The 12,619-nt window shown below is 44.8% G+C and overlaps 1 protein-coding gene across 4 annotated transcripts in view; it reads left to right on the forward strand.

Annotated features, from left to right (window-relative positions):
• pde4ba (phosphodiesterase 4B, cAMP-specific a) overlaps nucleotides 1-10,098 on the forward strand; it is a 109,529-nt gene extending 99,431 nt beyond the window's left edge. For 3 of the 4 annotated variants that reach the window (XM_061239519.1, XM_061239520.1, XM_061239521.1), the window contains 9 exons: nucleotides 1,485-1,578; nucleotides 4,568-4,746; nucleotides 5,021-5,119; nucleotides 5,241-5,405; nucleotides 5,703-5,802; nucleotides 5,913-6,067; nucleotides 6,157-6,279; nucleotides 6,490-6,672; nucleotides 6,778-10,098. In XM_061239519.1, coding sequence (XP_061095503.1) covers nucleotides 1,485-1,578; nucleotides 4,568-4,746; nucleotides 5,021-5,119; nucleotides 5,241-5,405; nucleotides 5,703-5,802; nucleotides 5,913-6,067; nucleotides 6,157-6,279; nucleotides 6,490-6,672; nucleotides 6,778-7,155 — 1,476 coding nt within the window. In that variant the 3' untranslated portion in view covers nucleotides 7,156-10,098. Of the gene's footprint in view, nucleotides 1-597; nucleotides 865-1,484; nucleotides 1,579-4,567; nucleotides 4,747-5,020; nucleotides 5,120-5,240; nucleotides 5,406-5,702; nucleotides 5,803-5,912; nucleotides 6,068-6,156; nucleotides 6,280-6,489; nucleotides 6,673-6,777 lie in introns of those variants that run through there. The other variant, XM_061239522.1, reaches the window with a different exon arrangement.
• The last annotated feature ends 2,521 nt before the right edge of the window (nucleotides 10,099-12,619 follow it).

Consider the following 12,619-nt stretch of genomic DNA (forward strand, 5'->3'; position numbering starts at 1 on the left):
AAAGCTGGAACAGAGCTGCTTCTGAGAATGCCCACAAAAGAAACAATCCTTGATTAAATCTTAATACTGAATAATTTGACTATTTCTCATTCTTAAAAAATCTTAAGAGTTAATAATTTGACTTATTTATTGTGGAAGGTCTGTATTTTAAACATAGGGTGTGCTGGTTGAGTTATATATATTCCTTGTAAAAGGAGGTTATGTGCTGAATAAATACACTAGTGAAATAGCAGAGAGCGGCTGGTGTGAGTCAGTACTGAAGGCTGAGAGAGTGCCGCAGTGCTGGGGGCATCTGGAATCAGCGCTGCATATCTAAGTAGGGGGCTTCCTCCATTTTCTGTCAGATCATGTGTGCCGTGCTGTGCTGCGCTGTGTGTGTTGCTGGGGCTGGCGGAGCAGAGGGGGAAGACAGGACTGCGGTGTAGGGAGCTATGGAGCGAGACTAATCCAGCCCAGCAAGCCCCACTTCCAGCCAGCTTTGTCCGCTGGACTCTCGGCCATTACAGCCCTTTTTCCCCCCGCTACCCTCCCCCTCCCCCCCCAAACCCCGGACGCGTCCCAGCTCCCTGGCGCAGTCCCGGACTGGCCTCCGCCATCGCTCAAACCCGCTGCAGAAATGGAGAGAGTGACGCAGCCGTCTTCCGATAAGGAGAGCCCTCTCCTCTCCGCTTTTGGCAGCTTTCTGGAGCGGTAATTAGCGGGAGAGGACAGGGCAGAAGGGGATTTTTTTTTCTTCAGGAATTCCGTCAGCGGCGTCCCTTTGTCGCGGCAGAAAAGGAGAGCTTTTCTAGCTTTTTTGCTGAAACAGGGTCCAAAATGCCTGAGGCGAACTACCTGCTTTCTGTTTCTTGGGGTTATATAAAGGTGTGTACTGCGCTCGGGCTAGTGTTTTAAATGGACTGTTTTTCTGAACTGGAATATTGGTGTCGTGTCATGCTGTTTGTACAGTGAGAGCTGCAGGATCTGTGGATGGATTCTGTTTACTGTATCTGTGCTGCGGGAACTCCATCTTGAGCTCATCTGCAGATATGTGGCTGGACCTCTCACAACTGTCTGTGGGCTTTTCTAAAGATGTCTAGCAGACCTCTCGTTTCCATTCTTGTGTATTTTCCAGCCACTATTGTAGTGTGCCAATATTGGGAATGTGCCTATGTAATGCAACCTCCAGTTTAAACAAAATGTGTTTATATCTTCAATTAATAACTAAGGATGTACAGTATATCATCTTATATGATGAAGCCATTTCATTGCCTTATATTTTGTTTTCACTTCAATTACCTATTAAAGCATGAAGGTATCTTCATTTTATCACAATTTTATCCCACTTAACACTGTGACATATTACTATACAGTAATTATTATAAGTTATTATATTGGCAGTGTATTGTGAATTCTTTACAGTACTTTTCATGTAATCCGTTACCTGACTTTGCCATCAGACGGTGTACACTGACATGAGTGTGTTTTCCTTGTGTCTTTTCTAGTTCAAGAGAATGTTGAACCGGGAGCTGACGCACCTGTCGGAGATGAGCCGTTCTGGGAACCAGGTGTCTGAGTTCATCTCCAACACCTTCCTGGGTAATTACCCCTCGCCACTCAGTGTAGACAGCCACGCAGGGTCCACACCACAAACACCGGGACGAAGCCAGTAGAGCTGAATGCTTGTTACAATGCTGGAATTTGAGCATGCAGTTGGTGGTCCATTTGCAGTGCATAATTGGAAATGTACTGTATATTGGCATGGTTATCAGACATATCATTCTGCTTACTGACTGCTTTCTTTCAATTTTGGAGAAACAGATGTAATTGTTAGATTTATGTGTGTGTGTATGTGTGTGTGTGTATGGGTGCGTGCGCGTCTGTGTGTGACTGTGCATCAGGAACAATAAGAAATTACATGCAAATGACATGTACAAGTTATATACTATGTGTATGTTGATAAACATGTGAAATCCTGTCTTTAGACATGCAGGTCTGTGCTCTGTGCTTACTTCTCACTCATTTAAATAAAAGATGAGGGTGTGAAGAAATGTGTTGATGGACACTAGCAGCAGGACATTTGTGTGCTCAAAGAGAACAAGCTCAGCTTCAGGGTGGTCAGATCTCCCCTGGGAGTAAATCAATCTCCCTCCCCGCTCCAGTGGCTGCGCACTTAGCTCTTAGCTATCGGGGGAATGATTGGCGGCCCGGCGGCTTACGGCCCTGCCTGACGGGCGTGTGCCTCCGCTGTGGCGCACTGGGCCCCTGCTGGCCGGGCGGGAGCGGGGGGGACCCCGTCAGGTAACCCCGGCTGTTGTGACTCCCCGTGGGGGACCACGGCGTGAGATCATCCAGCGCGAAGGAGCCCAGTAGTCTGCGGCACAGCATTAATCCAGTCTCATCTGGTTTGTGGAGCTGTGCTCTCCCTGCTAAACCCACTCAGCAGTGTGCCAGAGGAGGGGCTCGGTGATTAGAGGTGGAAGACCTCATTCATTAAGCTGCACAAGTAAGCTAGTACCCCTCGCGGAAATCTGAGTGGCAGATTCCATCATTCATACCAAATTAGGAGCAGGACATGTTGCCTGTTGTTGCCGTCTCTGCTCTGTGGAGTGGCAGCACGCTACGGTGGCATGTTGCCTGTTGTTGCCATCTCTGCTCTGTGCAGTGGCAGCATGCTACAGTGACATGTTGTATGTTGTTGCCATCTCTGCTCTGTGCAGTGGCACGCTACGGTGACATGTTGCCTGTTGTTCCGTCTCTGCTCTGTGCAGTGGCACACTACAGTGACATGTTGCCTGTTGTTGCCATCTCTGCTCTGTGCATTGGCATGCTATGGTGACAGATGGGTGTCTGTTCCCCTCCTGCGAGGGATGAGTAAGCAGTGGGGATAGACCTGGCGCTGAGAGGAAACCCGCTGGGGTCGGCCATGTTCTCCCTGCTCCCCCTCCCCAGTCCACTGTTTGGCCTTCCTGATGTCTGTCTGCTGCAGGATATTGGCAAAATACCGCCAATTCTATTCTCTGCTGAAAAGGTGATTTATCTGGGCTGCCTGCTGTTTTACAGATCAGAAATGTTGCCTCACACGCTTATTGTATGCTTATTGTATGTAGCACCAGGCATACACTCGCTTGTGATGGCATGTTGTTATTAAATTCCATTTTTAAAGAGCTCAAGAAAAATCTCAATGATTCATCGAAGATAATTGGAGGAAACGGCATGTAGAGGAGCTAAAATAAATAAAGCCCCGCAGCTAGCCTGGTGTCTGTGAGAGAGAGGTGTGGTAGGGGGTCAGGCTTGGTGTCTGTGAGACAGAGGTGAATGGCTCTGTGTGAATGGCGTCAGAGCTGAGGGGAAGACGGTCCCACCTGCACGGGAGGGAGACCCAGCAGCGACGCCGCCCTGTGATCGATCGCGCCTGATTCCAGGAGCCAAACATTCTCCCGTACTGCTTTTACTGCTCGCCAGACGGCAGGGCAGCCTCGCCTCTCCCGGGCCACATTTATTGTCGATTAGGAATTCATTACGCGTCCGTCACTGCCGGCGTTCCAGGAACCTGCCCTCGGGCGGAACGCACCTATGAATTTGCAGGGGCCGGATTGTCACGTCGACGGCAGGCTAATAAATAACGCCTTCTTTCCCCGTCACCCTTGCTCCGGACTTTGCAGCGATACGGCTATTACCGTTTCAGTTTTATCACCGCTGTCTTCAATTAAGCAGAGGCATAGAGAAGCGCCCTATTATCTGAATTATTGTAGTGATAATTGAATAACCCTCAAAGGAGGAGGATAATAGCGGACAGCTTAAGCAGGGCTTGAGGAATGAATGGTGCGCAGGAGGCCAGCCCATGGAGGACAGACTGCCTCTCTGTGTCCTCTGCAGCTGCTGCTTGAGGGCCTGCACTGAAACCATACTCTTCCCTCACAAGACTGCGCTGCGGACTTCTTTAATGAGACCATGCTGAGCTCAATGTGACTTCAGCATTCAGATGTCAGATCTAACGCTGAAAATGAGGAGGCCATTGTTCTGGAGCACAAGTGCGGTCATGGTGAAAAGCAGATGGAGGGACTCCCTCGGTCGTGGGGGGCTGAATGGAGAGCCATGGTCTCTTTCTCCCCGTTGGCCAGTGCAGGTGTCGGGTGATAGCCCCGCTCCGCCGCACCTGGGGCTTCTCTTCAGCTGAAGCTCCATTGACGTCACTCGGGGGGAACCGGAGATGTGAAATCAGATTTTAAAACAAAGGGCCTTTGTTTCGTGCTGCATACCGTGACAGAGAGGGGGCTGAACTCCCCGATGTGACAAGGTTTAAAATGAACCTCTGCATTTTCCTCTGCGAATCCCTCCGCTATCTCACTGAGAGAAGACAGCTCTGTTCTCAAATAAGAAAATAATGACTAGGTTAACAATTAGCAGGAAAACGGAGCAGGAAATAAGACTCCCTGCGACTGCTCCTGGGTCTCTACCTGTGGTGTAGTGTTGCTGATCACAGCCGCTGATATCAGACTGTTTAGTAATATGAGCTCCTTGCTTCTGTCCTTCAGCTATAGTAGTAAAAGAGCCACCTGACATCCTCCTCTCCTTCCCCCCTCAGACAAGCAGAACGATGTGGAGATCCCGTCGCCCACGCCCAAGGCTCGGGAGAAGAAGAAGAAGCAGCAGCTGATGACTCAGATCAGCGGGGTCAAGAAGGTGACGCACGGTCCCAGCCTATCCAACTGCAGCATCTCCCGCTTCGGCGTCAAGACCGACAAGGAGGACCTCCTCTCTAAGGTACTGGAATAGCCTGCCACGTGTCCAATATACCTCCGGACCCAGAGTCCGTTACTCTGCTCCAGCAGCTCACCTGCTATTCAAACTGTTTATTACAAACATACATTTCCGAAGATCATTCGACTTCTCTTGCTTCATCTAGCAGTCAGTGTTTGCAAGTAGTGTTGGCCTTTACAGCCTCTTAAAAGGTTGAATGGAAATAGTCGAATGGCAGGGGTGATTTCCTCTACTAAATGGCCGTGTGTATTCTAAGAGTCTCCTCTATCATCTGCAGGAGCTGGAAGACCTCAACAAGTGGGGCCTCAACATTTTCACAGTGTCTGAGTACTCCCAGAACAGGCCGCTCACGTGTATTATGTACGCCATCTTCCAGGTTAGTTCCACACTTCAGTGAGTGCTCTTATGCGGGTGCCTTGGCATGGAGTGCCACATATGTGCCTACAGTAGAGTATGTGCTGAGAGAGGGCTGTAATCAGTCACATTTCATCACACAGGAGAGAGACTTGCTGAAAACGTTCAAGATCCCAGCAGACACCTTTGTGACGTATATGATGACCTTGGAAGACCATTACCACTCAGACGTGGCCTACCACAACAGCCTGCATGCCGCTGACGTGGCCCAGTCTACCCACATCCTCCTGTCGACCCCTGCACTGGATGTAAGTCTTCCCATACATGTGCTGCTTTCTGTGGTTACAATAGTGAAAACTTCATGGGCTTATTTTTGTCAACATTTTACTTTGCTAGCCAGAATTCTGGGTTCTGCAGTAAAACTGCTTTGAATGTTGCTTTTCCTGGTTCTTAGCATGTCCCTGCTGCTCAGCCTAATTTTGTTTTACATTTAGAGTTTACATTGATCATACATGCTCTTCCATGATAGGTAGGCTTGCCTCCAGTGAGCAGACCAGGATTTGTTGTCCTCTGAGGTTATTTACTCATGTGCTCCCTCATGGCAGGCTGTCTTCACTGACCTGGAGATCCTTGCTGCCATCTTCGCTGCTGCCATCCATGATGTGGACCACCCTGGGGTCTCCAACCAGTTCCTAATCAACACTAGTGAGTAATCTAATCAATTTCCTCCTCTGGGTACTTGCTGGGCCTTTGGTTGCCCCACATCATACCAAAGCTATATCAGGGTTTCTCATCAGACTTGTGTTTGTCCACAGACTCTGAGCTGGCCCTCATGTACAATGACGAATCAGTGCTGGAGAATCACCACCTTGCAGTGGGTTTCAAGCTGCTGCAGGAGGAGAACTGCGACATCTTCCAGAACCTCAACAAGAAGCAGCGCCAGTCCCTCCGCAAGATGGTCATCGACATGGTGAGCAGCCCTCACCTCTCCAAATACCCCTTTCCCTGTTCCTGAACCAGAAGGCCTTATAGTTAATGTGTGACATGTGACCCTTCCAGGTACTGGCAACTGACATGTCCAAACACATGAGCTTGCTAGCCGACCTGAAGACCATGGTAGAGACCAAGAAGGTGACAAGCTCTGGAGTGCTGCTGCTAGACAACTACACAGACAGGATACAGGTACCCTCCTCTTACAGTCTACTGTGGCAGCACAATTTAATCACATTGCCTTTGTGGACCTTTCTGTCAGGATAAATGTCTCTTGCAGTTTATTTGAGTCAATTAATGGTTCATTCCATGCTTGTTAAGGGGAATTGTTGGGATAGCCTTTTTTTGCCTACCTATTGCTCTCCGAGAAAGTCACGTTTGTCTCTGTTGCCTTGCCAACAGGTTCTCCGGAACATGGTGCACTGTGCAGACCTCAGTAACCCCACCAAGTCCCTGGAGCTTTACCGGCAGTGGACCGACCGCATCATGGATGAGTTTTTCCACCAGGGTGACAGGGAGAGGGAGCGGGGCATGGAGATCAGCCCCATGTGTGACAAGCACACAGCCTCTGTGGAGAAATCCCAGGTCAGCACCCATAGACATGCATGACTTGGAAGATGTCCGTATGTCCTTGGTCCATACTGTTGGCTAGAACTGGTGGATTGTCTGACTGAACTGTTTTCCTTGCAGGTGGGCTTCATCGACTACATCGTACACCCTCTGTGGGAGACGTGGGCCGACCTGGTGCACCCTGATGCCCAGGACATCCTGGACACACTGGAGGACAACAGGAACTGGTACCAGAGCATGATCCCCCAGAGCCCATCCCCACCCTTCTACGACCAGGAAAAGGACAATCAGGGGAGCGGGGACAAGTTTCAGTTTGAACTGACCCTGGAGGAGGAGGACTCTGAGGGCACAGAGAAAGAGGAGCACAGTCAGGGGGAGGACAGCATGGGGGAGGCTCGCTCCCCGCTGGACTTCTCAGGCAGTCAGGACATCGAGGAGCCCATGGAGCCCACGCACATTCAGATCGTCACACAAGACGCCTCGCCCGTGGACACATAGGCACTCCCGCCGTGGCAACGGCGGTTCTTGGTGTAGGCAGATTGCTTTTGGAGGAGAAATCCTGCAACTCTGCTTTTGAGAGGCCTTGGGGGCTGACTTCGGGGTGGAAGAGGTGCCCCCGCTGCACTTGATTTTGGAGCCAGATGTGGACAGTTTCAGCAGAGCATTGAAGAAGCTCTCAGGAACATGCTGCAGACACATGGACCTGATTAACAGGCCACTCAGAGAAATGAAGGAACGGGCCAGCCAGGAATATTTACTGGACAAGCATGGAGGCACTGACACTACTGAGAGATTTTTGTACCAAGTGATTTTTTTAAAGGGGATGAGGTAGAATATGAACTACTGATAAACAGGTATTTATAAAGAAAATCTGTTTACTTTTTCTGTAACATTTGTCTAAGGACTTTGTGTGCCTTTTTTACAATTGTCTTTTTAAAGTTTTTTTATTTATTGAACACACTTTAGTATGTCAGATGTTTTTTTTTCTTCTTAAAAAACGGAAAGCTCAAGAGCAAAGTTATTTTGTATCTCAAATTAGGTGAGAATGCAGAGTCTTCCTTATAAACGATGTTGGGCAATAGCAAAGCTAGTGAAAACACTGGCCTCACAGACAGACCTCCCTTAAAGACGAAACTATTCCCTTAAAAGGGATGTGACACCTCAACATATATCATTCATTTCACAAAATTTTTGTTTTAGCCAAACATCTATACCTGTGTTTAATTTGCTTTATGCATACAGAAACACAGATGCATACACACACTCACACACTTCATGTTACACCATTAAAAATGGGTAAAGACCATATTTATATCCTACTGCAGCGTTTCCTAACCATTTTCCATCCACAGCACATTTTACAAATTTGCATAACCTCATGACACACCACTCTCAAAAGCCTGCAACGTACTGACGTTGATGTGACGTGTTAACAGTAGATCTAAATGTTCTTCCGGGGTTTTAATTAAGTGATATACATTTTAATTACTTTCATTCTCACCTTCCGTGAATGGGATTTGTTCATTTAAATTTATTTAAAGGATTTTTCACACATCAGAGATGGCACTCCAGAGTGCTGGGGCACACAGGTTGGGAAACGCTGTTCTGCTAAGCAGGAGATATGCTCTGTCTTAATCCTGGACAAAATTCAGGATGCTCTTTGTAAGGCTGACTCAAATCCTGATAGTATAGCCATCACAGATAAAGTATAGACATACAGAGGATTACAGCATTTTGGCAGTGAAATAACTATCAACCAAAGAAGACATTCATCATTGCAATATCTGTTCATGTTTGAAAAAAATCTACATTAATGCTGTTTTCAGTTCAAACACGTGCTTCTTCGCATTAACTTTGTTCGCTGAAATGACCCTTTTTATCTACATTAACAGAATTATATAAGTCAAGCCCTCCCCACCCCCAGCCACTGTCAGAAAGAGAATAATTACTCATTTTTCAGCCCTATGGATGTACGGTAAACCATTTGTATTTTATTAACTTACATTTTTAACTGAATGTTAATTAAGCACCTGCTTAATAATTCTGAAAACTGGGATTACTCAGCGGAGTGATGCTATAAACCTTAGAAACAGGAAAAATTAAATAGAACAAAACACACTTTTTTCAATTGACCTCACACAATCTGCTACACAACATGATGGCACTGCTTTTGGGGTTACGCTATCAGGATTTGAGTCTGGGAAGTTAAGGTATTTTTATTTCTACGGATGTGTTCTGTTACAAAAGCCAGCAGGAAACACATTACCATCAGAAAATTAATCATAACATAAACTGTTCATATATGGGTTCATCTGTTTTTCATTTTGTTTTGTGCCCCCTGCCTCCCTTGACTGGTCTTCAAGGAACATATATATATAAATATATTTTTTTTTTTGTATCATCATATTCAGAGGTACTTAAAATACAGTATCGTCCACCCTCAAACCAGTGTACATTGAGACCTGTGACTACACATAGATGGCAACACCACACATGCAAGGCCACTGTGTGTGTATGTGTGCGTGTGTGTGCATGTGTTTGTGTGTGTGCGTGGGTTTGTGAAATCCTGGTCCCTTGTCTGGAGAAGAGAATTCTCTGTCCCATAGTCCCTCGTTCCACCTTGCACCTGAGCTCAAGTTTGTCCTTTGCTGTTTATAACAGTGTATTTATTACTTTGACCTGTAAATGCGCATTGTAAATTTATTTTAATTTATATGCACTTGCATTACCTGAATGGGGTGATGTTAATGTGTAGACGGCTCTGGATTTGAGTCTTTCTATTCGGTAATATATTGTTTTGTTTTTTTATATATATACATATATATGTATGAATATTGCACACCATTTGAGTGCCCTGAACAGTAGCTGTAAGAGACATACTCAACCCATGGGTGACAGGAGAAGCTGGTAAAACTGCAGTGCAAATGGTCAGCAGTGGTGGTTTGGAAACTGAATAAAAAAACTACAGAATGTGTGTAGTGTATCGATACAGCATTTTGTTTCAGATAAACAGGTTCCAGCAAAGCAGAAATAATAGATACCTGACTCACTCTATGTTAATTAGATAAAGGGGGATACTGGTGGCATGTTACAATTTATCTAAACACCAACATGAATCAGTATGAATTACAAAATGTGATCTTATGTAATTATTGTGCTAATGTGAACTATTTTCTGATCAGACTTGTTAGCAGTTTTGAAATTCAAATTGTCAGTATAACATTGTAATCTATGTTAAAGCTTTGGTCCACATTGCGTCCAAATGGTTAGCCAGAATTAGCACTATCTGCATGACCAATGGGTCTGTATGTCTGTTCAATACTGCATTGTTCCAGGTGGTTATTCGTTTCACACAATGTATGGTATAGTATTGTATATTGTGTTCAATAAAAATCGAAATACGTTTTCTATGAAGTGATTAAAAACAAAGGCATGAATATATATCCAGTCTCTGTAGTTTTTACCATGTTTTGGTGTGAGCATAAAAATGGGTCGTTTCAAATTTAAAATAACAATAGTATATTGTATGAAAAATAATATCTATAATTACGTGTACTAAATGCACGCAGGATCTATGCTATGACAGTTTTGCTGCTGAAACCTTACTCTCCACCCTTACTTATCTCTGAATACATTTCAGAGTCAGACCCGACTGTCACTCTCCCATGACCGTGGCCATCTTGGGCTGCTCAAGTCCCAGACTGAGCTAAACTTGATAAATAAATGGATAGGAATAATTTCTGATTGATGTTATTCAATAGGAATACTGAATTAACACTCCCCAAATTATTCCTGCATGTGTAAGGTCTGCAATTTCATAGAAAGTCTCATTTCCACTTTCCCAGGAGAGAGCAACTCTTGGGCTTCAATGCAACTATTTTTCAGGAGAGGAAATGGTGCGGAAAGTATGGTGAATATTTTCCACCATCACCCAATACGTTTTTTAGAGGTCGAAGCGCTACACTATTGATTTTCCCATGAAGTGCACCATATTTAGACATTTTTGGCAAAACACTTAGAGCCAAATTTTATGTACATGAAGCTCGTAGTGCAATATGCGGCCTGGTGAAAGTGTGTTGGTGTGGTCGCAGTCTGCCTGAAAGTAGTTACCATTTACCATTTAGAATATCAAGGGACTTGTATCCCATTACATTTTCAGTGCCACCAAACTTGAGAAAAACGGCTTCAAAATGTTATCGTTTTTTTACACCATTCTCTGTAAACTTTAGAGACGTGAAAGTGCGTTAGTGCGTGAAAATCCCAGGAAATCAGTAGGCTACATCTGGCACTTTAACTGCTTATCCTCTTGCATGTTATTTCACCTCAGGTCACCTTTCTAAAGGTGTTCATTTTCTAATGGTTCTGTCAAAATCTGGCCAAAGGACAATTGAATGAATTTTCAGTGGCTTATCACAATAATTCCAAAACCGTCTGACATAAAGTTATGAAAAGTGGTATGTCCATTGACAGTTAGATGAAGACTCCAGCCATAAAGTCTTAGCTCAATCCAACCACACAGTAGTACTATAGAGGTCAAAATGTTTAACCCTTGTGTTGTCTTAAGGGTTAAATATGACCCGCCACTATGTTTAACAGCAGGGAATTATTAAATGATCTTTTTTCAACTTGAAATTCCATGACAAAGTTTGTGACGAGTGACAGGTTGTTTCTTCATGCAAAATAGATTTGGGGTTTAAAATTCATTTAAGCTGCTTTATTTTAGGGGTTTAGTGAAGGCGGGTCATTTTATACCCTTTGGATAAGGAGTATACAGAATGTTAAAACTACATAAGGGTTAAACATTCACAAAAGAATGAGCCCTCAATTAGGAACATATGCTCTATGTGGGATGGCACCATCTTGAATTGGCTGCTTTTTTCCCATTAAACAATCATAGCTCCTGCAATTTTACCAAAATGATTTTAAACCAATGTCAGTATTGTGACCTGCTTTATCAAAATTAGTCGCATTGACCCTAAACTTATTTTGAGCTTTTGAAACTAAATTTTTATTCTGAACATTTTCTGTTGACAAGTACTGTTGGTGGCGGCACAGATGGTGCAGTGGGTAGCACTGCCGCCTCACAGCAAGGAGGTCCTGGGTTTGAATTCCTGTCGGCCAGGGCCTCTCTGTGTGGAGTTTGCATGTTCTCCCTGTGTGCGTGTGGGTTTCCCCCGGGTACTCCGGTTTCCTCCCACAGTGCAAAGAAATGCAGGTTAGGCTGATTGGAGAGTCTAAATTGCCCCTAGGTATGAGTGTGTGAGTGAATGGTGTGTGAGCCCGGCGATGGACTGGCGACCTGTCCAGGGTGTATTTCTGCCTTTCGCCCAATGTAAGCCCAATAGGCTCCAGCCCCCCTGTGACCCTGTTCAGGATAAGCGGGTTAGGATAATGAAGGAATGAATGAATGAATGAAGTACTGTTGGTACTTTCACTTTGATATCTTGCGTTTAAAAGCTTAAAAATATATTTCACTCTGAATTTGTCATTAAGACATACACATTATGAAAGCCAAGATATTGTCCTACAAAAACATGAAATTGGTCAACATGCGACTTCCGACTGATTATAGAGTGGCTCACATATGTCCCTCCTTACAAAGAATACATTTTGCCTCAAGGAACAATAACACAGACATATTCAATTTTTCACGATTTAAAAATTTCAGAAAATACTTTACATGCTATTCTTCCAACGATTTCTGAAGCACTTAAATCCTACAAAAAATCGCCAATTTCTATGAAATTTTGAATTTCTGTTTCATCTCAAATGCCATTATACTATTTTCTAGGGGTTATGGTCAAAAAATGGCTAAATGACAAGCCAATAAAGTTGCAGTGGGTGTGGCTTATCACAAAAATTCTAATAATTCCAAAACCGTTTCAAGTTATAAACCTTGGTATGTACATTCACAAAAGGTTCAGCACACCAGCCATAAAGGCTTAGCCCAATCCAACCACAT

This window comes from Conger conger, chromosome 4, assembly GCF_963514075.1.
Source record: "Conger conger chromosome 4, fConCon1.1, whole genome shotgun sequence".
Lineage (NCBI taxonomy): Eukaryota > Metazoa > Chordata > Actinopteri > Anguilliformes > Congridae > Conger > Conger conger.